This window comes from Vigna radiata, chromosome 4 (genome assembly GCF_000741045.1).
Source record: "Vigna radiata var. radiata cultivar VC1973A chromosome 4, Vradiata_ver6, whole genome shotgun sequence".
In the NCBI taxonomy this organism is placed as follows: domain Eukaryota; kingdom Viridiplantae; phylum Streptophyta; class Magnoliopsida; order Fabales; family Fabaceae; genus Vigna; species Vigna radiata.
The window spans coordinates 2,545,718-2,571,296 of NC_028354.1; the positions used below are offsets into that span (position 1 = coordinate 2,545,718).

At 34.5% G+C, this 25,579-nt stretch overlaps 2 protein-coding genes and 1 long non-coding RNA gene across 6 annotated transcripts in view; all 3 read left to right on the forward strand.

The window, feature by feature from the left end:
- Positions 1–9,177: 9,177 nt before the first annotated feature.
- Positions 9,178–18,642, forward strand: LOC106759474 (poly(A)-specific ribonuclease PARN-like). Of its 2 annotated transcripts, none has more exons than XM_014642660.2 (8): positions 9,178–9,606; positions 9,694–9,824; positions 12,049–12,243; positions 12,324–12,436; positions 12,567–12,683; positions 12,761–12,875; positions 12,964–13,179; positions 17,949–18,642. In XM_014642660.2, the coding sequence occupies exons 1-8, from the start codon at positions 9,290–9,292 to the stop codon at positions 18,599–18,601; spliced, it is 1,857 nt and encodes a 618-aa protein (XP_014498146.1). In that variant the 5' UTR covers positions 9,178–9,289; the 3' UTR covers positions 18,602–18,642. The 2 variants fall into 2 exon arrangements, with proteins under 2 accessions (XP_014498146.1, XP_022635296.1); XM_022779575.1 differs by having other exon boundaries at positions 18,078–18,642.
- A 1,614-nt stretch (positions 18,643–20,256) lies between these two features.
- Positions 20,257–25,579, forward strand: part of LOC106759497 (hydrogen cyanide synthase subunit HcnC) — a 16,207-nt gene continuing 10,884 nt past the window's right edge. For 2 of the 3 annotated variants that reach the window (XR_002667485.1, XM_014642687.2), the window contains exons 1-2: positions 20,257–20,659; positions 21,317–21,466. Coding sequence is in view for 2 of the 3 variants with exons in the window: in XM_014642687.2 (XP_014498173.1) it covers positions 20,377–20,659; positions 21,317–21,466 (433 nt within the window). In the remaining variant the exon portion in view is untranslated. The remainder of the gene's footprint in view (positions 20,660–21,316; positions 21,467–25,579) is intronic. The other variant, XM_022779576.1, reaches the window with a different exon arrangement.
- Positions 22,418–23,360, forward strand: LOC111240520. Its single transcript, XR_002667486.1, has 4 exons — positions 22,418–22,458; positions 22,607–22,649; positions 23,072–23,101; positions 23,220–23,360. It is a non-coding gene; the product is annotated as an uncharacterized LOC111240520 (long non-coding RNA).

Consider the following 25,579-nt stretch of genomic DNA (forward strand, 5'->3'; position numbering starts at 1 on the left):
CGCACTAAGGATGAACAAGCTATTTATAGACTCAAGCAAATACTCTTCTGTTCTTCGTTTTTGGCCATTCAACGCTTTAATCGATTAATACAAGTGTTATTCGATTAAAACGAGTACAACACCTAGTTTTTCAAAAACCAGAAAACTCCAACGGCTAGCTTTAATCAATTATTCTTAGGATTAATCGATTAACTAATCGAGTAAAGTAGGTATTAATCGATTATTTTCGTGTCAGTTGAGTTTTCAGCACCTGCAACGTTTTAATCGATTAATATTTGGTTTAATCGATTAAAACGGTGCGTTTTTTATTCTGAACAACAAATACAAAGTATGGAAGTACATGAATCAAAACCTACTACAAATCTAAGTCCTAAACATTAAATTACAAATATTACAAAAGCTTTCCTTTGTAATACAAGTCTTCATAAGATATTCTTGAATCTTGATTTCTCTTGACTTGATTTGGACATCATCAGAACTTCATCTTCATCATTTTGCTAACACTCTCCCCCTTTTTGATGATGATCAAAAACTCCTTTGAATTAAAGCTTTTAGTAATAATCTGGATAAAAACACAACTTGTGGAAGAAAAGAGCATTAGATAATAATAATAAGCTTTAAACATTTTCTCCCCTTTTTTTTATCATAATTAAAAAGTTGTGTTTAATGTTCTCTCCCTAAGATAATACTCCCCCTTAATAAAAGCATGTATGCATATGAGCTAAATATATTTCAAATTTAAAGATTCATTTAAACATGCACAATAGGAGATTTATAACATTATAATTTTAGGATAAAGAACTTATCAAAAATTGTTTAAACATACACTGAACCATACCAGATGGGAATTTTAAAGCCTAGAAAATTTGGCTAGTTTTTCAAAATGCACAAAATATATCAAAATGCAATTCAAAGAGATTTCTAAAATTCCTAGATCTCTTCTAATGTTTACCCTTTTAGATATGCTCTCAATTTCGTAATGATAATCCTCTAAGTTGTTGTCACAATTTGTTTAGATCTTCATCTTGAGGATTGTCATCATTCTTTGTTTCATTTATTGTCTTTTGCAAGTCTTCATCATTACTTGCATCTGATTCAACTGACTCAAGAGGTTTTACCTCAAGGTCTACAATTTTATCAAAGACAACATGCACAAATTATTCTATTTCAAATGTTTTCCATTAATTAAAAATTTAAATGTTAAACAATAGGTACCCAATTACTTTGTATGGGTCCTTTGGGTTAGATTAAAAAAAATTGAAATCATTTTACAACCCAAACATATCTACCACTTGGAACACCGTAATGCTTAATTTTACATTTATTTGAAGTATGACCATTTTTCATACAATAAAAGCATGATATAACGTTTGTGTTCCTATAAGTTGTTCCTTTTTCTACCCATGTTCTACGAGTTCTATTATTATGTTTATTTTTAATTTTAGGACAATACTTATTTTTAACAACCTTATTTTCGTTATTTTTACTACATTCTCCTAAGGTTATTTGTTCTAGTAGTTTCTTAAAATTTTCACAAGATGCACATTCATCACTACTAGTAAATTTACCATTTTCATAAAGTAAAATTTTATTTTTCAAATCTTTATTTTCGTCAAGAAGATTTTCAAAATCTGATTTTAAATTTTTATTTTCTTCAAAAATATTTTCAAAATTCAATTTTAATTCTTTGAAATCCTTTTTCAATTTCTTATGAACTTTATCTAATTTTTCAGATTCTACTATTAAAGCAGCATAAGTTTCATACAATTCATCTTCACCATATTGACTATAATTATATGAATAGCTAGAATTACTTTCTTGGGTAGCAGTGTCGTCATCTACCACCAAACAAATGTTAGCTTCTTCGTCAAACTTGCTCAAATCAAAAATTGTTTCATTGTCATCCTCTCATGCAATGTAGGCCTTCTTTTTCTTGAAGTTTTTCTTTTCTTTCTTATTTTCGCCCTTCTTTTGATTTGGGCAATAAGCTTTTAGATGCCCCTTCTCTCCACAACCGTAGCATCAGTAATTTGAGGAAGATCCTTGATTTCCTCTCTTTTCATATCTAAATCTCTCTTTACCTTTTGATTTCATGAACCTGTTTAACCTTTTGATCACAAGACTTAAATTTTCTTCATCCTCCGAGTCTTCATCTTCTATCCTGCTTTTGCTCCTTTCAACCTCGGATTTGAAAGTCAGTGTCTTTTTCTTAGTTTTGGCTTCTTCTTCATCAAGTCTTCCAAGATCAAGCTCATGCTCCCTCAACTTTTCGAATAGTGCCGCCATAGTCATTGTGTTGAGGTTTTGTGACTTAAAAATTGCAGTCACTTTTGGTTGCCACGACCTATCTAAAGATTTCAAAATTTTTATATTAAGTTCATCATTTTCGAATGACTTACCTAGTCCGTCGAGGGGATTTACTATGTTGGTGATGCGTTTGTGAACATCTGACATTGTTTCTCCTTACTTCATCCTAAACATTTCATACTCTTGGATAAGAGTATTCTTTCTCGCTCTCTTCACGTCATTTGTACCTTTGTGGGTTACTCACAACACTTCTCATATCTCTTGAGAGGTATTACTAATGGAGATCCTATAAAACTCGTCAACAGTTAAGGTAGATGAAATGATGTTTCGTGCTTTCACATCATTTTGAAATCTTTTCTTCTCTTCAGTAGTCCACTGAATACGAGGCTTTGGTTCCTGCCTATTGTCAGTAAGAATAGACGGACCAAATAAACTTCCCAAATATCACAATCAATAGACTCAATAAATATTTACATTCTAACCTTCCATAATGAATAATTTTCACCTGTGAATAGGGGTGATCTATTGATAGAAGCACCCTCTACAAAGGTTTGATATGATCTTGCCATTTGAATAACTATCAAATTGTGCTTTGATACCAATTGTCAGAGCAGCTGCAACGGAATGGTTAGCATGGAATAACAAACCAAGAGGGGTTTTAATTTCTACTCAATTTATCTTACTACGTAGATAATAATAATAAATAACAAGAGTAAGGTCGAGAGAAATTTGCAGAGATGAATTTTATACTGGTTCGGATCTTACCAATCCTACGTCCAGTCGCTTATTTCAAATCAAGATAAACAGTTCACTAAGCACAAAACAATTACAAACTATATTCACAAAGAAACAATTTGTAGAAGTTTAGAAACCACCTTTCTTGATACTAGAAGAGATGAACCTGCACCTGATTTGAATCTTCACAAAGAATGAAACACCTCATCTGAATACTTCAGGAAGGATGAAACACCTTCTCTGAATACTTCACGAAGGATGAAACACCTCCTTCGAATACTTCACGAATGATGATCCTCTTCCAAACACCTCCTCATATACACTAAGGATGAACCATTTATTCCTCCATCACCGTAGCACCAATTCACCAGCTCAACAGACAAGAGTTTGCTTAGCCGAGAAAAAGCACACAATTCTCAAAGAGTTCTGAGTATTTGAGCACAAGGGAAGAGTTGTTGTTGATGGAAAATGAGAGCCTATTTATAGACTCAAGGAAATACTCTTCCGTTCTTCATGTCTGGCCATTTAATGCTTTTAATCGATTAATACAAGTGTTAATTGATTAAAACGAGTACAACAGCTAGTTTTTCAAAAACTAGAAAACTCCAACGGCTGGCTTTAATCGATTATTCTTAGGATTAATCAATTAACTAATCGACTAAAGTAGGTATTAATCAATTATTTCCGTGCCAATTGAGTTTGTAGCACCTGCAACATTTTAATCAATTAATACTTGGTTTAATCGATTAAAACCGTGTGTTTTTTATTCTGAACAGTAAATACAGAGTATGAAAGTACATGAATCAAAACCTACTACAAATCTAAGTCCTTAACATTAAACTACAATTATTATAAAAGCTTTCCTTTGCAATACAAGTCTTCATAAGATATTCTTGAATCTTGATTTCTCTTGACTTGATTTGGACATCATCAAAACTTCATCTTCATCATTTTGCTAACAGTTGCTCACTAAGGAAAGTTTTCTTGGACAAATTTCTCTCATTTGGAGTGATCTTAGGAGGAGTGCTACTCTCACCTTCCTCTTGTATGCATGAATGGGAGGCTAGCTTCTTTTTCTCTTTGTGCATTCTCTCTTGTCCTTCATATCTCTTTTTCTTCATTTGTTTTTAATCCTCAAACACCTTGGAAGGTGGTAGAGGGTGAAGAAAAAAATTTCCTCCTTGGTGGTGGAGACTAATCTGATTAGTTAGACCATTGTGAATAGTTTTCTTATCAATTTTTCATGACCTAAGAGAATATGACAAGCTTCCATAGGGATCACTTCACGAACCACTTTGTCTTCATAGTTCCCTATAGAGAACTTGACTTCCACTTGTTGGTCTACTTTCAAGTCCCCTCCTTCATTAAGCCATTGAATTTTATAAGGTTTTGGATGGGGCTTGCTAGTAAGACCTAACTTTTCCACCAACCTTGTACTACAAAAATTATAACATAAGTCACTATCCACAATAAGAGTACATATATTGTTTGAAACTTTACATCTTGTGTGAAAGATGTTCTCTCTTTGTGTTAGGACTTAGGTCGTGTTCACTTGGAACGAATTTCCTGTTCACGGTGGTTGGGAAGCGAGTAATTAAAAAAAATCGTGTTCACTTTAGCGGAATTAAGGGCGATGATTTGAAGGTGTTTGCGGGATTATGTCACTATTCATTCACTCGCATGAGTGCGAAGATTTGGAGGGATCAAACACCTTTTGTCTAAAATGCCCTCGTCATTTTAAATAATTGGCAGTTCTCCTCAACACTTGCAGGACCATCGGAGTGTTTTGTTGTTTGTATATGGGTTGTTGCTGTAATATTTGCAGGGTGTAGGTAGATGAAGAAGCTGGAAGATGACGAAAAGAGGTGGTCGGTCGGTGAAAGTCTGCAAGATCGGTGCTGGCTGGGTGACGAAGAAGACGAAGAAGTTGTATCCGGTTACGCATGAAGCTGTATCCGGATACGCACCAGCAATGAAAACGCTCACCAACTTGTATCCGGTTACCCCTCTTCGTGTATCCGAATACGCCATCATCATCATCATATCTTCTTCTTCTTCTTCTTCGAACACTGCAGCTCCTAGGTTGTGGGAATCTAGTACTAATACAAGATGACTCTGAAACAAAAGCTTCCGAAACCCAACAACCACGTTTCTTCCCGGTATGAAAATGGACGCGACTTTGTCGTTGATTTCTTGGAAGAACTCCTCTTACCCAGGAACGGGGAACTTTACCTTTATGCTGAAACAACAGGCTAGGAAACGAAATGAATTTTTTCACGTCTCTTATATATCGGATTTATTTTTCCACGTTAATTAACATGTTCCAATATAATGTTGATATTTTTTTAAAACGTTAAAGACAAAAAAATAAAAGACATCAAAGCTATTTTTTTACTAATGTGTATTTTCTTAACTATTTATTAAAATCAACTAAAATAGTGATCATTAATAATATTTTATTGTTTAAAAGTTATTAAATTTATTAATATAATGTATTTATAGTATGTATTATAAGATAATATTTTAATTTTGTTATATTATCATTAAATAAATATTATTATTAAGATATTTAATTGAACTGGTAGAAATTTATAATAAAATAATATTAAAGATCTAGATAAAATTAACAAATATCATTATTAAAATTTTTAATTAAATTTTTAAAATTATTTTTAGTAATTATCATTTCACTAAAGTATAATTTAATTAAATTTTTAAAATTATTTTTAATAATTATTGTAAATTTTTAACTATTATTAAACATTTTTACAATTAAATATAACATTAACAAATATCATTTTATATTACTTTAATACCTAGGGGCACTTTGGTAATCTTCAAATTCTACCAATTAAACCAATTTTTTAAAACTGTCACATCAATCAAATTCTTCACTAATTCTCACAAAATTCACCCCCAAACTCACTCTCAATTACCTTCAAATCCACTCAACTAAACACAAAAAAAATCACCTTCAAATCCCCTCAAATCCACTCAATCACTCTCCCCCCATTACCCTAAGTGAACACACCCTTAGGGACGAGGTTGATTTTTAAGAACTCTTTTAATCATGAGAAGATCTCCTTCATAAGGATAGGACTCCTCTCATTCAGTTTCTTCCTCACTTGCGCTCTCCACTTCTCCTTCCTCACTACTATAATGGTCAACACCCCTTAAGATGGTGGTTCTCTTGGTGGGGCATTAAGATGCAATATGACCTCTACCTAAGGATTTGAAACGCTTAATCTCACTTGTGCGCATGTTGGATGATGATCCTTCCTTAGGTTTCTCTTTCATAAACCTCTTTGGAGGTTCTTCTCTCTTGACTTGTTTCCCCTCCCTTTGATGGTCTTTCTTGGGATTGAAGTTAGAGTGGGGAGTTTTAAAACCCTATCTCAAAAGTTGTTGCTCCACTTTGATACTTATTTATACCAAAATCATTCAAATCTTAGTAAGGGAGCAACTCCATTAAGGAACCTAGTAATAGTGATCTCATTATCCTCTCTAATTCCTATCCTCATGGTATAAAGCTTCAATTTTTGCTTATATTGTTCTACACTTAAATCTCATTGTTGGAGTATTTGGAGTTTATCCATTAACTCACGATTGTAATAGGAGGGAATATGTCTCCTTCTCATGGCTCTCTTGAGCTCATTCCAATATTGAATTGGAGGAAAATTAGAGAGTCTTCTTTCTCTAACTAGGGAAGCTAACTAATGCAAGACATTCCCTTGAAAACTTAGGATGGCTAGGGAAAATTAGAGAGTCTTCTTTTGCTTTTTGTACTTTTTGTTTACTATTTCTTTTGTATCTTTTATCACTTCTTTTCTTTGCAAATTTCAGTACACACCAAAATGCACTTTACATATGAAATGTTATATGGAATTTGTAGAGCACACAAACTTATGGCACCAAAATGAAGAAAACCTATTAGAATCAAATATTGCATGAAACACAAAAATTGACATAATGGAAACCTAACTCTATGAACTTCTTCATGATCTAACAACTAGTATGAACTCAAGTACATAAAATAAAAGCACTCTAAGGCATAAATATGGTTCAGTTTTCGAAAATCACTTTAACATAAATTTTTGATGATTTTTAAAGTTTCAACTAGGAATTAAAGACATCAAAAGGACTAAGCATGACTTTAAACAACATGGAATGATTTGAAACTTAAAATAACTCAAACAAACCGAATAATAAGATGGAGAAAGACTCAAAAACATGAAAAAGCACACAACAACACAAGGACATGAATTCCTAAGCCAAGAACAACAAAGTGAGAATCATGGTGAACATGAACATGGAATATGAAATGAACAACAAAGCAAGACAAGCAAGAAAATCACATAAAAACACGAAAAACACAATAAAAGATAGGAACCAAGAATATTTAGTTCTTGAAGAACCAAAGCTCTTAATGCCAAATGATAGCAACCTCCTTAGCTAGGTTGGGTCAAATCTTAGAAGGAAGCAAAAAGATGGCCCCTTGAAGTGGTTTGGATGTGGAAAAAAGGTGGGAATGGTGGTTGAGTTATGTAAATGGTGGTGGTGGAGGTGTTAGCTTACGACTTTGGGTGAGGAGATGAAGATGGTGTATAGTTTGATGGTTCAAGGAGAGGTGAGACCAACTTAAGGAGAAAAGCGACTAGACGGGCCTCTAGGGTTGCTCTAGTCTTGATCTTGGAAGCGTATGGCCTAAATTTGGCAGCATACCATTACATTAATCCAAGATGAAATACAAGGGGGAGACATCTCTATTTATAGACCAAGGGTGTCTCTTTCTAACCTTAAAAACATCTTTTGAAAACCTAAAAGCAAAACCACGCCACCATTCATGGTGTTGGCCACATATTGCACACCATTAGGAGGGAGGCATGTGTCACAAATCCTCTCCAATGGTTGAGGGACATGTGGTCACTACCAAAAAGAAATCCTTTTCACTCCTAAGGTATCATGTGACCACTACTAAAAAAGAAATTTTCTCCACTCTTAAGGTGCCATATGACCACTTCTAAAAAGCAAATTTCTCCAATGGAAGCATGACACATGACATGCATTTTCCACTTAGTTTGGATGTCTAACTTAAGGAAAATCCTATGCTACTTAAGCCTTAATATAAGCTTTAAACAAACCTACACTACATGACTGAAGTCTACCTTACTCCTTCTTCTTCCATGATGACCCAAGTTAAACAAACTTTTGTTTTTCTTCTAAAGATGGTTCTTCTTAAAGAGCTTGACTATGTTTTGATTAGACCCTTAATTATTAAATAAGAAAAGCTAGTTACAAGAAAGTATTTCTTGAAATACATTTAATTCTAATAAGGATAATTAGTTATGCATAATCGTTAAAAAAAAAAATTGTGAAGAATATTCAAAAGAAATTGTTTAAGTATATTATTGGCTTTTGAATGATATTAAAAATTAATAAAATTATTTTTATTTTATTATTATAATTATAAAATTAAGTATATATATTTTTTATAATTTTATTGCAACTAGTTTTTATTTATTTTGTAAATAGTTATTAATTAAGAAATGGTGAAATTTAAAAATAAAATTTTCAAATAAAAAATGATTAAATTTAAATAAATGGTTATTTAAAAGGCAATGTTAATAAAATATTAATATCGAAAAGAAAAATCTCATTATGAATATATTTTACAATTTTCACTAGTTTTTGTATTTTCCCCATGTCTTTCTAACCTCTTCAAATAATAGTCCTTTCCAAGGCACTCATTTTTCTTACTTATTAAACTATCATAATCATATAATATATTTTACAATTTTCACTACAGTTGTAATTTTTGGAAAAGCAAAATATTATTATTTTATTTACATTTATTTTATTTTTTCATTCAAAATTCTAATATTATTATCTATATTATTAATAAAAGGGGTTTTGTGCACACAATTTCTTTTATTTTATGTTTTAAGGAATTATTTTAAACTTTTACCATACGAGTAACAATTTTTTAATACCAAAATCACCATCTTATTATTTTTACTTTTTAATTAACTGTTTATTTAAATTTTATTATTTTTTAAAGTAAAATATTGTTAAAGTAACTTGACAAGCGGAAGTTTTGTTATTCGAAACTATTGTTTTCTTTTTCACCATACATAGCGTTAATTTTTTTTTCCTCTCTCAAATCTGCCTTCAGATGGTTAAAAAACTGCAGCTGTGGTAATGCGCCGCACCTAGAGGGAAAAATCCGAAGCAGAAACGCCGCCGTTTTATGGCTTCTGTGTTTCAGTTGCGGCGTCGTTCTCTCTGTACCTCCTCCTTGAAATGGAGGGTGAAGCAGGTGACAACTTCCAACTTTGAAGAGTCCCTGCAAGAGCTAAAGACTCACATCTCTTCCTCCGACTATGTCGCCGTATCCATGGCCAAGACTGGCTCTCCGTCGCCGCCGTCCTGGCTCCGCCCTCTACCTTTCGACACCGCCCAGACCGCCTACTCCAAGGCCCGCCGCGCTGCCCACCGCTTCCAGCTCCTCCACTTTGCAGTATGCCCCTTCTCCGTCTCCAGCTCCGACAAACTCCTCGCTCACCCGTCAGTTCCCGACACTTTCACTTCTTTTTCGTTTTTTGAAAATGCGGGGTATCGATTTGTTTTGAAGATAACGTTGAAATTTTGCAGTTATAATTTCGTGCTGTTTCCGAGAGACGAATTGAAAATGGGGATGCCTGCTTACAGCTTTTCGTGCCAGACATCGCTTCTCGCCTCCATGGCTCGCCGGGGTTTTGATTTCAATGCTTGCGTTTATAATGGTGAGCTTTTTGTTGCTTTTGTGTGTTCTTGTTCCTGTTCTCTTTTTGGGCTCGCAGAATGGGTAAATCCAATTCCTTTTGCTTGATGGTTTAAAATTAGGAAAAGCCTACAACATCTTCCCTGAGATCTTCTGGTGCTGTTCTGTGATCAAAATATAATTTTAGGCTAGTAAAATTTTCAGCACTTTTAGGAAAGAAAAGTGAAAAAAAAAAAAAACGTGTTTCTCGTATTCTAAAATGCCTAAATGCCTAAGCTAATTTGTAGAAATTTCTTTGGGAGAAGTTTGTTTAAACATATCTCATGTTTGGAACCTTCAAACTTAGTTTGTCTTGTAAACCCCCTGTTTCGTGGTATGCTTGTTTTTCTCTTGTAGTAACTCTGGCAAGTTTGAGTAGTGCTAGTGACATCCTTTTAACACATGTTACCATTGATTAAAATGTACTGGAAACTACAAAATTAGGAGATAGAGTCATTGCATGTACGACCCATTAGAATTTGTAGTTTCCAATATATTTCAGCCGATAATAAAGGGTATGTTTAATGCTCATTTTGGAAGAAATAGAGGAAATGAAAAATAGATAGATGAGAAATGAATGGAAAGAAATGTTGTTTGGACAGAAAGAAAGAATAATTTAGTAATCATAGTTGAGTTTATTTATTACTATTTTCTAATTCTTTATTTTATTATAATAATATAAAGGACAAAAAAGTTTAAAAAATTGACCCATAATTGGTTATGGGTGTCCATAGTCGATTATGATTTTCAAAATAACTATGTACTCATGGCCAATTCCTTATATTTCTTCTTTGGAATTTTGCATGAAAAGAAAACGGTTAGGATTCTTCCAACAAAACTACAACTTCCTCCCTTTCACATGCTATCCTTCCTCCCCTCCCTCGTTAGCTCTAAGAAACGAAGGTAAAAGATTGTTAGAAAGTATGTTGTTAGTCTTTCCGTCACACATTTATATTTGACCTAAAACTATTTTTCAGTTGAAAGCACAAAACGGATTTAAGTTTACAAACTTTACTCTAAATATTTACTTATCTGTGGGCTTTTAATGCTAATATTTATTAATGAACTATTGAGGGGAAACTCAACTTTGATTGGAAAGCAGCATAAGCATGAGGAAATACTCTTGAATGGGAAAAAGAAAGAGTTTTTTCTGCCCTAACTATGAAGTAGGGTTTTGGCCATGGTGATTGTTGATTGCCTGAAAGAAAGGAAGGTTATGCTATGAAGTAGGGACTCTTCTAATGTGGTAAATGTGGAAAGAAAGGTTATGCTATGACATGTAAATTGAGGATCTATGGTTCTATTACTTATTTAGGGATTCAGATTCCAGGCATTTTGATTTTCACATAAGCATGAATTACCACTATTGCATGGATATCAGACAGATAGTTCTGTTAAGAAGTGGACTTTATATCTAATTCAACTCCACAAAACCGGCTTGTAAGATGAGGTTTATATACTCTAAATTCCTCACGCTGAGGTATATACATTTTGAATGTGAGACTAGACATTAATGGGTGGTTCGATAGCGGGTGAAACAATATATCCAACAAACATCAAATATTGCTAGGATAGGCTCTAACTATGATTCTGATACCATGTTAAGAAATGAACTTTAAGCTTAATTGATCCTCACAAAACTGGCTTGCAAAGTGAGGTTTGTACCCACTTATATACTTTAAATCGGTCTTATCTCTAGTCGATGTGAGACTTTCAATAAATTCAAATATTGTATGTGCACAAGGTTTTTATCACTAGATAAAATGAGCTATCTGATCTTCATTGTAAATTTCCAATTGACTGAATGTTGAAGTGTGTCGAAATCTCTTTCCGTGGGGAATCTGAATCCCTTATATTGATATCTTGGTGACCTTTGACTGAGGATGAGCTTTAGCATGGATAAACTTGCTTATGTGTTGCTTAGCTTAGAGACCATGGATTCAAATCCTCTTGTGGGGCTGAGACTGAGTAATTTATATTCTCGGCACCTCATTTAGTGTTGGTTGGTGCCACCTGCATTAGGTTGAGCCTTATCATGGATAAACTTGCTTCTGTGTTGCTTAGCTTAGAGGTCATGGATTCAAATCCACTAGTGGGGCTAAGACTGAGTAATTTACATTCCCTGCACCCTTTTTAGTGTTGCTCAGTGCCACCTGCACTAGGTTGCTCTTTTTTAATAACCTGTTAGTTTTTTATTTGTATGACAGGCATATCATATCTATCTAGAGCTCAAGAGTCCGCAGCTAAAGTTCGTCTTGGAGCTGCTCTCTCTTCTTGTCAAGTGGTGAAATCTTCTTCATCACCTACTGTTGCAGACACAGTTTTTGTTGAGAGGATTAGATCACGGATTGAATGTTGGAGAAAGACATTTGAAAGCTCTCGCACAAGCACAGGCAGAGATGGTGAGAAAATCTTTAGCAGATTTTTTTACAATAAGGAATTTCTTGTATCTTCCTTTTTTTCTTAAACTCATTTTATGCAGAAGAACTTATCAACTCCCTTAGGAATATTGTCATGGGCAGTGAACTATTCAGATCAAGACCTTGCATGACTATAGATGTATGCAGTGATCGTCAAGTGCAGCTAATTCTTGAGGTATAGTGAACTAAAGAAGTTTTAATTGTTCTAATATGAATAAGACAACAATGATCACCTCACCATCAGTTTTTTTTTTTTTTTTTTTTTTTTTTTTTTTTTTTTTTGTTTCTTGGCTGTTTATTTGTAGATGTTGTTAGACCACTCAGATGATCTTGTTCCTTTGCTGATCCCTGCAAACAGTGGGACCATACATGCAATACGAATTGTTCTGGCAGCTTCAAAAGAAGATAAGGAATCGTTGGAGGTAATGAGAAATATCTAACCTTTGTGCTTGCCTCCTAACTGATGTCCTTATTGGAAATACTTATGGTTTAATTGCAGAGAGAGCTTCAGAATTTTGAAGAGGAGAAAAGCAAGAAAATTCGTGGATTTCGAGAGGTGATCGATTCAATCTCTGCTTCCCAGAAACCTGTTATCTGCTACAATTGCCTTAATGGTGTATCTCTTAAATGAAAATTCTCAACTTAGTTGTAGTTGTCTGGTCTACTTTTTTCGTGTTATTAACTTCTCATTTACTTATGCAGATTGTACTCAAATCCATTCCAAATTCATTGCACCACTTCCACTGGAGGTAGATGAATTCTTGAGCTCTTTGCACTCAGTTTTTCCCAATCTACTTGACATAAATTACTTGATGAAGAAACATGGAACCATGAGAAAAATGACCAACATTCCAAGTGCTATATCCTACTTGAATAGTAATTTCTTTGCACCAGTTGATTTGGAAATTCCTGACCAAGGTCAGTCACTGCATCTTGTTGTTCACAAATTTCTATTGTCGTGCGAAACTTATAATCATGCTTATTACATGCTTTCATACTTTCATTCGTTTTGTCTTGTTTATTTTGTGCAAAAGTCTCGTGAACAAGGTAATGGCTTCATACTTTACAAAACTGAATGTTTGGGCTTGTTTATGTTTTCATTTTTTAATTACAAAACTGCTAGTTATCAATCTGTTTCTTGTTTTCAAAGATTAGTAATAGAAGTATTAAAATTTTTTTTTTTTTTTGTTTCATGTTTAAATCATTACAAACAGAAACAGATTGAAAGTATAAGGTGACAATTTATATAATTAGCAGAAAATAGGAAATGAAACCAAAAGTTAACAGGCTCTAGGGGCTTTTACTTGTATATTTTTTCTTGTTTTCACTTTTTAGTTATGCAATTGTCACCATGTTTTCAATTTCTATTCCTGTAAAGTTACTTCACTTTAATTCACATTGTAAAACTCTAGCTATTTTCTATCTTTTATTTTTCATATGGAGATGATACAAGTACACCATTACATGTACGTACACCAACCCAACACTAATAGACGGCATTTTGATATGAGCTGGCATTTATGCATTGGCTAAATTAAAATGACACCATGCAAACCTTTATTTAATACGTGGCAGAAGAGGGTAAAAGAGTAATTAGATTGGGGCTTGAATGTTGAAAGGGTTGGGAAGAAAATGTAGAGTGAGAATGGGTGAAACCATGAGTGTAGAAGTTGTAAGTGACTCTAAAACTTGTTGCTGCCACAAGTGATTGTTAAAGCTCTTGCTGCCGTTGTCAAAGTGGGAGGAGAAATTATACGTGGACCATGCTGACATTGTGGCAAGAAGTGGGCTTGCAAAATATTTTGTTAATTTGGTTACGAGATGTGGTTAGTTGTGGTGTGAGATGAGTTAAATAAACTTATCATTTCCACAGTCCTTATGAATGTCATCAAACCCTTGGTCATACCGTGGTCAGTCAATTGTCCACTCCTGGACGTCCCTTTGTGGTTTCCACTGCATAATTTTTTGGTGACAGCCTTGGACTTCATTTCCAATATCAGTGGTTAGAGTCATGGTAAAATGTGGTTACTTGTGGTCATGAGTTGCTTAAATGGTATTTACATTTGGACATGATGTTGACTGACCTAAGAATGAGCATGGGCCTTGCATCAATGGTGCTAAACTGAACTATAAAGCTCTTTTGTTATGATTGATACCTTGCTTAAGGAACTTTGATTGATTCCATCACTGAAGAGTGCCTACAAAATGTTTGGTTAAATTAGTTACTAAATGTGGTTAGGTGTGGTCTAGGATAGGTTGAATGAGTTTATCAGTTCCTCAGTCCTTATGAATGTCATCAATTCTTGGTCATGCCAGCGTTATCAAATTTCGGCCATGGCAGAAATTGGTCCCGGTTTCCCAACCTGCCACCACCACGGTAGCAAAGCAGGTTTTCTGTGGCGGCCCATGGTGGTTGCTTTTTGCATGGTGGCTGGAGGTGGTGGAACAGTGATGGGAAAAAAGCGCAGTGGATAAAGAGGTAAGCAGCAAGTCGAAGAGATAATGCAGCAGCGGAAACCGTAGTTGCATCCTTCAATGTTTTTTGTTTTCTAAATAAACCTAATAACATTATTTAACCTAAACCTTCAACCCCTCCTCTTATTCTTTTATATCTTATTGTCGCCTCTCTTATTCTTTTATCTTCCTGCTGCTCTTATTCTTTTACCTTCCTGCTGCAATTAACCTAAACTAATACACTCAAATCTCCTCTATTTTGCCTTTGCCCAATGTTTTGTTTTCCGAATGATCAATGCATAAGCTTAAAAATTGGGCTAGGCCCATTATAACATTATTTTACCTAAACCTACAACCCCTCTTATTCTTTTACCTCTTACTGCTGCCTCTGTTATTCTTTTACTTTACTGCTGCAGTAAAATATTATTAACCTAAACTAATATACTCAATCTTGAAACACAAGAAAACACTAGAAAAGGGGTTTGAATAGTGTTTTAAAATCTTTTCGCAAAACAACATTTCATGACTTTTCCAGGGATTAAACGGTTTGCAATAGTTGTTAGACGCTTGTAAAATAGTGTTTAGGAAAATGTTTATAAGACAAAGCAATAACACATGTATTTTTATATAGGTTTGTTCCAACTTGAGTTACGTCCAGTTCTCTCTTAAGACCTCTTAAGGGGTTCCACTAATCTTTACCAAATATTACACAAGTTTCACCATTTTTGGTTTACAATGAGTATCAACCACTCCTGGTCTTAACACTAGTCAACTGATTAGATCGTTTAAGTCAACTGAGCTAAACACCTAGTGTTTTAATTCACTTTTGAATTTACAAAACAACCAAAAAGGTTTTTCAAACAAGATACAGATTTGATAACTCTTATAGAGAGAATATGTTTTCAATAGAAAGCAAATCTAAAAGACTTGTAAAGATTCTCTTTAAAATAAAGCGTTAGACGATGTAGAGAAAGAGAGACAACGTAACAACAAGCTTGTTTATATGCACGTATTCTTCTGGTCTTCTCATCATGCAATCATCTATATATAGTCTTCTTCGAGAAAAATCCGTTAGATTGAGAGTTGGCTTCCATGTAGACTTCATAACCTTTTTAAGTAGGTAGTCAAACTCAGTTTTATGTTGTAGAGCTAGTGTGCTTTATCAAAACTTTGACAAAAGTAGCTTGTATGATTTTGCAAAGCTTAATGCTTTTAAGAAAACATTCCCAAAATGTCTTCCTATCTTTTAAAGTCTTTATCGATCTTGTGCAAGAATTTGAGTGAACTTTTGTACTTTCATGATCTGCACAAATAAAGAGAACAAAACATATAAGCAAAGAAGTACTTTTCATACATGCAATAAATTTTTTAAATGTTGGTAATCATTTTGGCACATTGCATGTTTAAAACATTTTGGCACATGTCAGCTCGTTGATAGAAACATCATTTAGGAAGCAAAGTGTTTAATACATGATCTTCAAATGATATAAATCGTTAAATGCTTATTTTATAAAACTGTTTGTAAGTTTTATTACATTGTTTAGCGAGCTTTTTCTAGATGATTCTTTTTCTTGAAGGCTTATTTGTTCAATACTGTTTAAATATAAAATTTTAAGCTTCAATGTTTTTTTAAGCGTACACTTACATATTTCCTTTTGTTAGATGTTGTTTGTTAAACATTGTCTGTTAGATGATATGTGCTAGAAAAAAGTTAAATGTTATTTAATTGATAAATACTTATCTCGTTCAACGTTGTTTGTTAAACTTCAGAACAGAAAATGCTAGATCGTCTCGGTTCTTTAGATGATCTTGTCTTAACAAATCTTTCTTATGTTTTGCCTTTGCCCAAGTTACTTTGACCAACAACAACCACTGAACTTTAAATTTGCGGTATTTTGATATGATATTATTATTTGAAGTTTTAGACATAATATCATTATTTTTGCATTAAAATTATATGGTGGTATTATATATTTTTTTACTGCAATATTTTTGCCATAACCTGTTGTGGTTTTCGTTATAACTTTATAAGGTTTTTTGGGTCAATTATATTTTCCGCGATATCGATAACACTGGGTCATGCTTTATGCAATCGATAGTCCAATCCAAGACTTAGCATAATGGTTTTCACTACATCATTTTGTTGGTGACAACCTCAGCATTCATTGGCAAGATCAGTGGTTAAAGTCATGGTTAATTGTGGTTTCATGTGGTCAGAAGTTGATTAAAGTTACGTTTGGAAGTGATATTGACTGACCCATATATGAGTGTGGGCAGTTCATCAATGGTGGTAAAGTAAATGGTTAAGCGATTAGTTATGATTGAAACCTTGCATGAGTGATAGTGATTAATTCCATCACTGAAGAGGGTCTACAAAATATTTGGTTAAATTAGTTACTATTGTTAGTTAGATATTAAATGCAACACTAAAAGTTGTTGGTAGAATATTAAATGTATTACTAGAAGTTGTTGAAAGATTCTAGAGATCTCTTGTAATTATTACTCTAGGATTTGAGTTCTGTCTATGTAAAAGTTGATGTATTGTTTCAAATCAATTAACAAAAGTATCTAATAACCCTGTTTCCGTTCGAAAGCTTACTCATGACCTAAATTGCTCTACAACCTAAAAGATTTTGGGATTTTGCCACGGGGAAGACAATTGGAGTATTTAAGAAACAGGGAGGATTGTATTGCTTTAACAACTTGGAAACTAAGAATAGTATCGATAGGCAAACAACTACCTCTTGTCTCTAGTCTTACACTACTTTTGAGTCCTCTCAAATTTGACTTTTCCTCCATCGTCTAGGACATTTGTCCTTTTCTGTTTTAAAGTCTATGTTCCCTTGTTTATCAAAGAGTCTATTGAGTCATTTAAATGTGATGTATGTCAATTTGCAAAGCACCATTGTGCTACATATCATTCTAGTAGTACAAAGACTGTTCGTCCTTTTGATTTGGTTCATTCTTTTGTTTGGGGGCCTGTATCAAGCTCTAATATATCTAGTGCTAAATGTTTTGTCACTTTTATTGATGATTGTACCTGAGTTACATGGATTTTTCTGGTTATTGAAAAATCTGAAGTTTTTACTTTATTTGTTATAGATTCTTCCGTATGATAAAAGCACAATTTGGAAAGTCAACTAAACGTTTGCATTCTGATAATGGAGGGAGAATATGTTTTATTTTCATGACTTGTAAGTCTTATTTTCTTTTTCATTTGTTGGTTTACACAGCTACTGTAAAAGATGGCAAGATTCATGGACTTAATGCATTAAGATTAGGCTATTTATTCATGAAGCTATGCTCTATATTGAAAATTTCCCCATATGTAACTGATTCTGGCAATAAGCATTTGGATCCAGAGCTTGAAGACTTCACCAATGTATTCCATCCACGGTCAGCTCCAATCCAAGATTCATCTAATGCCGGGGATGTTGGCGTGTGGACCAATAATGCAAGAAAAATCAGTTGTGAACATTTGGTTTTCTTATGGGGATTCAATCTTGGTATGACAGCCGGCATGCTAAAGAGTTTACTTCGTTCATCACACAATATATTTTCAAGAGAGTTTGATGTTAAATTGGTGGACAAGAGTTGTGCCATTGTTGTTTTCTGGCAACCTGGAGTATCAAAACAATTTGTAGACATGATGAATAGTGAAGAAATGAGCGGAGACTTAAAGGAGTTGTTGGCAGATGGTCTGAGGGTAACCAGTTATGAGACCTATGACAGAATATGCAGGCTAGGTTTGTGGGAGATGGATCTTAGGGAGTCACTTGAAAGAGCCTTCGAAAGTTCTTACTGTGATAAGGAGAGTAATTGTGAAAGAAAATCCTCTGAAATTCATTGGTATAATGACAATGTAATTAACTTGGATGATCTTTAATGTTGTGATGTACTCTTATTATTGAAATGTTGGTTATCTTTCATTGATTGCAAGGACATGATTTTTTTGTGTGATGTTGAACTTGTCATTTAGCAAGATGCTCAATCACAGGTATCAAGCTTGCAATTACAATCTTGTTGATCGATGTACAAGTTATGGATGTATGATGTGGCGTCTTGAGAAGATATGAAAAACATATTGGGGGAAATAGTATTTATATTCCGAAGTGTATTCATACTAGCAAAAGTAACATTTTTCACAATATCATAAAGGCAACAAATGTTAATTTAACACTTCCAAAATTTTGAATCAATCACAATATTCATCAAATAACATAAATAACATTACAATGTTAATTTGAAACATTTTGGAGGTTTGATACTCTCATACTCAATCAGAAGTATAGTTTAATTAATATTCATAAAATAAATTGCATGCTCTAGTTAAAATTGTTGGAGTTCATACTTTATTGATCTTATTTATTTACTCATCATAAATAAATTGTACATCACATTCAAAACATCACTCTTCTAAAGACTTGATGAAATATCACAAAACCACAGATAAAAAGATAAACCAGTTGAATGAAAACATTCCTCAAATAACAAGACTGACGAAACTTTAAAATACTTCTAGATATGACTAAAATGATTTTAGAAAAAAAAAAAAGTTATTCTAAATTGAATTGTGATCAGATGGAAATACTATTTACTCAGCTACTTTGTAACTTATAGGATCAATTTGAAGAAAAGATGAGAAACCACTTAAAAAAATTAAGAAGGAAGTTATGGAGAGTGCAAGAGAAGTAAAAATGTGCATGATGAAAAACAGAAAAAGAAAAAACAAGACAAGAAGAAAAGAATAAAAACAAAAAGAAGAAAATGATGGTCCACAATCCAAGTCATCATATCATCCTAAAAGCAAACATTTGCAATCTCTAAAATTCTCTTCTCAATAAAAAAAGATAAACATAAACTTTATGTATATTCTTTTCTATATCTCTTAGGTATAATCATCAAGCGACACATGATATCCTTTTTTTTTTTCATTTATTTTCTGTCACTCCTTGTCACCTTTGTCAACTATTATAGAAAACTAATTCACGAGTGTTCACTTCCCTTTTCCTATGTTCTTCTTCTTGCCTTCAAGCTTTAAAGGTATAATATGTCTTCACAATGCCTTCTATCTTTAGTATTAAAGAAAATGTTTATTAATTTAGTTCTTATATTTAAATTTTTAATTTATTTTACTTTTTATATATATTTTATTTAATAATTTTTAATTTTTTAGAAAAAACTCAATTATTACTTTATTTTTGTAAATATGACGTTGAATTTGCATTAACATGGTTTAAAAGATTATTTCATATATCAAAATTTGAATTATCTTTTATTTGAATGAACAACTTATTAAAATTACAAAAATTTTAAAATAATAAAGAATTAATTGTGCGAGTGCCTTAAATTTTGATAACTAACACTTTCAAACAGTATTAACTTTTTAAAAGAATAAAGAATAAATTAAATAAAATATAAATATCAAAATAAAAACAAATTAAAAGGATAAATATAAAGAAAAAAATATTAATAAAACATAAAAAGAAACACAACATATATACCAACCAACAAAATAACATCTTGCTATACACATACACATACAAGAGAAGCCACTCTTCCCATGGTTCAAGCGAAATAAAAGGGTCAATGCGATGAACCAAATTTGCTCTTTCTGAAAGTTGAAAAAGCTTTGGTTGAAGTAACATACTCAGCACAACGATGACTTCACTCTCTGCATTTCTTCCCAACCCAAACCCAAATCTGAAGGTTCTCCACAGCCACAACTTCAACCTCTCTTCCGTTCCTTCTTGGAAACACAAATCCACGCCCAGTAAGAGTCCATTTTCTGTTTCCTGTTCTTCTTCCTCTCACACATACGACGTCGTCATAGTGGGGGCTGGCGTCATTGGCTTAACCATTGCTCGCCACTTTCTCCTTTCTTCCCACCTTTCTGTCGCCATTGTCGATAAGGCTGTCCCTTGTTCCGGTGCCACTGGCGCAGGTATATAACCCTCACCATCTAAAGTAATAATCCTTCTTTGCAAGTAAGCAAGGATTATCTTTTGTTTTCTCTTTCGGAAAACCCACACACTTGCACTTCTTCTCCACTATTTTTTCATGATATATCACGGATTTACTTATTTATCTACCTGTTTGGGTCGGAGCTGCAAGATTTTTAATTAAAGTTATTTATACTTCGATGTTTTTATTCTAAAAGTAATTAATAGGTACGAAATATTTTATCCAGAAAAAGTTATTTGAAGATGTTTTAATTCGAAATCAGTTTTGGATCTGGAATCAATTTCGCATTGTCAGATTAAACATGTCAATATTACCTGTCACGTTATTTGGTATTTCAATGTGATTTTGGACGATCCATTGTCATACCAAATATAAGTTTATATTCCTACTTGAATCCAAACATGCATTAAGTCATGTGCATTCATCTATTTTTTTTTTTTTTTTTGTGGGGTACTAGGTGAGGCTATCTGGGATTTCAATGTGATTTTTGATAGTCCTCTGTGAATCCAAATAATGCATCAAGTGCGATATCTTTGTTTTTTTCTTTTGTATTGCAGAACTAGAAAACACTGCTGAGCTTTAATTAACTGTTGGGTTTGCTCCCCTTTGATTTGAAATTTGAGCTGGTTGTTTCTAGGGCAGGGACATCTATGGATGATAAACAAAACCCCTGGTAGTGCTACATGGGATCTTGCAAGGAGGAGCCATCATCTCTGGACAACACTGGCACAGAGTCTGGAAGAGCAAGGCTTGGATCCTACAATGGAGTTGGGTTGGAAAAAATCTGGTCTGATAATAAATTTCTGTTTGAACTGAAAGGGTTTCATGCCAAATTTAGTTTGTCCCATTTTAAGTTTCTTATATGATTTGCACATTTTAATTGAGGCATTGGTGATAGCGTATGACAGCGAATACAAGACAAACAAAGTATGCAGAGAAGAGTGAAAGTGTATCACAAACAGAACAAACAGAGATAGAAAAACGAGTTAAGTTTTTCATTGGATAGACAGTACTTATACAAAGAGAGAACACAAAGTAAGTGACCGTTACAGACCGTTAAGGGGTTTATGATTTAAAATCCTAACACTCCCCTTTAAATCTAAACCACTTAAAGACTTGACTCCAAGTAAATCTCTGAGTTTTTCAAAACGACTTTGACGTAGGGGTTTAGTAAACACATCTGCAATTTGTTCATCCGTGCTGCAGTATACAAGCTCAAGTTTTCCTTCGTTTACACGTTCTCTGATGTAGTGATATTTGGTTTCGATGTATTTGCTTCTTCCGTGGGAGATTGGATTCTTTGACAGACTAATTGCAGATTTGTTATCTACCATGAGACATGTGGGTTTGTGAATATCAATCTTCAAGTCGTGAAGAACAGCTTCAAGCCAAGCACTTTGGCAAGCTGTTTCAGCAGCTGATATATACTCTGCTTCACATGATGATAATGCAACAATGCTTTGCTTTTCCGAGCACCATGACACCGAGGTTCCCATCAGCTTGAAGATATATCCAAACGTGCTTTTCCTGTCCTCTCGATCACCGCTCCAATCCGCATCACACCATGCTTCCAACACATTGCTAGTGCTGTTGATACTCTTGGGAAAGTATACTCCATAATCTGTTGTTCCTCTCAGGTAACGAAGTATGTGCTTTGCTGTGTTCAAATGAGGCTGTCTAGGATCATGCATGTACCTGCTTATGAGACCAACACCATAGCTGATGTCTGGACGACTGTTGCAAATGAACCGAAGTGTTCCAACAATCTGTTTAAAGAGTGTAGGATCAACTTTGGCTTCTTCCTGATGTTGTGAGAGCTTGATATTGGCCAGAACTGGAATACAAGCACTGTTGCAGTCTTTCATCTTGAATCTCTCTAGAACTTTAAGAATGTACTTCCTCTGATGCATAAACATTCCTCTTTCAGTTTGTACGAATTCCATTCCAAGAAAATATCCTAGTTTGCCGAGGTCAGTCATCTCAAGATCATTCTGCATTCTTGCTTTGAATTGCTCAATCTCATTTGTTGAGCTCCCAGTGATCAACAAATCGTCAACATATAAGCATACCACAAGTGTACCTACCTGCTTAACACATTGAATGTAAATACCATATTCCACAGAACATTTGTTAAAACCATACCTGACAAGCAATGCATCAATATGCTTGTTCCAAGCCCGTGGTGCCTGTCGAAGACCATATAAGGCTTTGTGCAGTTGATACACCTTTGATTCCTCCCCTTTTATAGTATAACCAGGTGGTTGATTCACAAATACTTCCTCTTCAAGAGGGCCATTGAGAAATGCAGATTTTACATCCATTTGATGTATCATCCATCCTTTAGCATTGGCAATTGCAACAACTAGTCTAACTGTTTCAATCCGTGCAACAGGGGCATAAACTTCATTGAAGTCTATCCCAGGTTTCTGCAAAAAACCTTTAGCAACTAGCCTTGCTTTCAATTTCGCCACTGTTCCATCTGGTTTGTATTTGGTCTTGAATATCCATTTAACATCAATGGCTTTCTTATGTTCTGGCAGTTTCACAAGTTTCCACGTTTTATTTCGTTCAATGGATGACAGCTCTTCCTGCATAGCATCTTGCCACTCCTTGATCTCAACTGCTTGATTCCATGTGAGTGTATCAGCACCTGCAAATAGAGCATACTGGACAATATCTCGAGTGTCAGTAATATCATTATCAGAAAACACCTCAAAGTTAGTGAACCTTGTAGATGGAAAGCGCGTTCTTTGTGGTCTTCTGGTGTTTCCTTCTGCACTGCTAGCTGCTGGTCCATCTTCTTTCAAATTGTTTTCTTCTATCCAGATAGTCATCATCTTATCAGGTCTTTGTATTTGACTGACTTCATTCTCCTTCCAAGTGAACTTGGTTGATTCATCTATGATAACATCCCTGCTAATCACAATTTGATGTTTCTCAGGATCAAACATCCTGTAAGCACCTGTAGGATGATATCCGACAAGAACAAGGACTTCACTTCTGTCATCAAGTTTTCCTCTTCTTTCAGCTGGTATGTGCCTATAGCATCTAGATCCAAACACCCTCAGATGTCGAACATCAGGCTTCCGTTTTGACCATACTTCTTCTGGTGTTGAATTTGGTAAGGCTTTTGTGGGACATCTGTTCAAGATATAGGTTGTTGTTGCAACTGCTTGACCCCAGAGAAACTTAGGTAACCCCTTTGCTTTGATCATGCATCTGACCATATCTAATAGCATTCGATTTCTTCTCTTAGCTAACCCGTTGTGTTGTGGAGTGTAGGGTGCAGTAACTTCATGTTTGATTCCTTTACCAGTGCAGAATTCATTCATGTCTCTTGAATTGAATTCTCCTCCACCATCAGTTCTGAGGATTTTGATCTTGCATTCAGATTGTGTCTCGGCCATACAACAAAATTGAACAAAGCAAGAATAAGTGTCTTTCTTTTCTTTCAGTAAGTAACTCCAAAGCTTTCTAGAAAGTTCATCTACAAAAAGCAAGAAGTACTTGTTACCTCCTAGTGATGGTACGTCAAAGGGGCCACATAAATCTGCATAAATGATGTCCAGCACTTGTACAGCTCGCTTGTAGGTGTAGTGCTTGAAGACATTCCTAGTTTGTTTACCAGTAGCCCAACCTTCACAAACTTTGCTTGGCACGGAGAACTCTGGAATACCTCTCACGAGATTTTTATCTCTTAACTGACACAGACTTCTGAAGTTCAAGTGTCCAAATCGATAATGCCAGAGCCACTCCTTCTCATTTGCTCCTTCTGCAGCCAAACATTGTATCTCAACAGCGTTCAAATTAACTTTAAAAGTTCTATTTCGAGCAAGTGGCGCCTTGATGATCAATCTTTGTTTTTCGTCATAGACCTCAATGTTTCTTTTCTGCAAACTCATAGTATATCCTTTTTCCAGAAGCTGACCAAGACTCAAAAGATTGCTTCTCATGGTAGGTACATAGAGGACGTTGTGCATGTACACTGGTTTGCCATCCTTTCGTGTGATTAGCACCTTGCCTGAGCCTTCAGCACGAATTACACTATCGTCAGCGAAACGTACACTGCTCTTGACGCTGGTGTCCAAGTCGATCAGCCAACTTCTGTTCCCCGTCATATGATTAGAACATGCTGAGTCAAGGTACCATGACATCTCTTCCTGTTCATGATTCATTTCTCCAGCTAAAGACACGTGTTCTGCCTGAGAATTATTTGTTGACACCTCATTCTTTGCATGTTTTAATTCTTCATTCGATGACACCTGTTCTGTCTGGGCAGTCCTATTGCCACACCTGTCCCTGTCTCTGCTTATCACTCTTTGCAAAGACTCATCACGCGTTGTTAACCACTTACCATCGCTTCTTTTATCCGAGACCATGCTCATCAAGGCAATATGATCTGAATCCGAGACCAGCTCCTCCTTTGCAAGATTCACTTCATCGTTTTGTTCTTTCTTGGCATTATCATTGTGCCAGCACTCCGACGAATAGTGACTGAATTTATTATACGTATAGCACTGTATATTCCTCTTGTCAGTGTTCTTTCTGCTGCCTCCTCTGCCTCTGGTGGGTTTTCCTCTACCTCTGCCTGATAGGTCTTGGAAGGTTTATGTCAGAAAAAATAGAAAGAACAGTTAGTAAGTGGTGGTTGGAGGAGTTAAGAGGAGTTTTATAGCAGTTACCAGTAGTTTCTTTGTCAGTTATGTTTTGTTTATGTCCTGTTTATGTCTTTTAAGGAGTTGGGGGTGTTTTGGGGTTGGGTGTCGAGTGTTCTATTTCTGAAAACAGGGTCTGTCCTGTGTAAGGGAAAGTTTTTCCCTTGACTGTTGTTGATTGCTTTCACTGTTTTCCATTCAATAAAACTGTTTCTCCCTTGTGAGAATTCATAAATTAGTTGTGA

Bases quoted from the DNA above. Each gene is read 5' to 3' on its own strand.
- LOC106759474 (XM_014642660.2), top strand. From the start codon at position 9,290: ATGGCTTCTGTGTTTCAGTTGCGGCGTCGTTCTCTCTGTACCTCCTCC. The intron at 9,607-9,693 runs GTCAGTTCCCGA...GAAATTTTGCAG, and splicing joins GACAAACTCCTCGCTCACCC to TTATAATTTCGTGCTGTTTC. The intron at 9,825-12,048 runs GTGAGCTTTTTG...TTTGTATGACAG, and splicing joins CAATGCTTGCGTTTATAATG to GCATATCATATCTATCTAGA.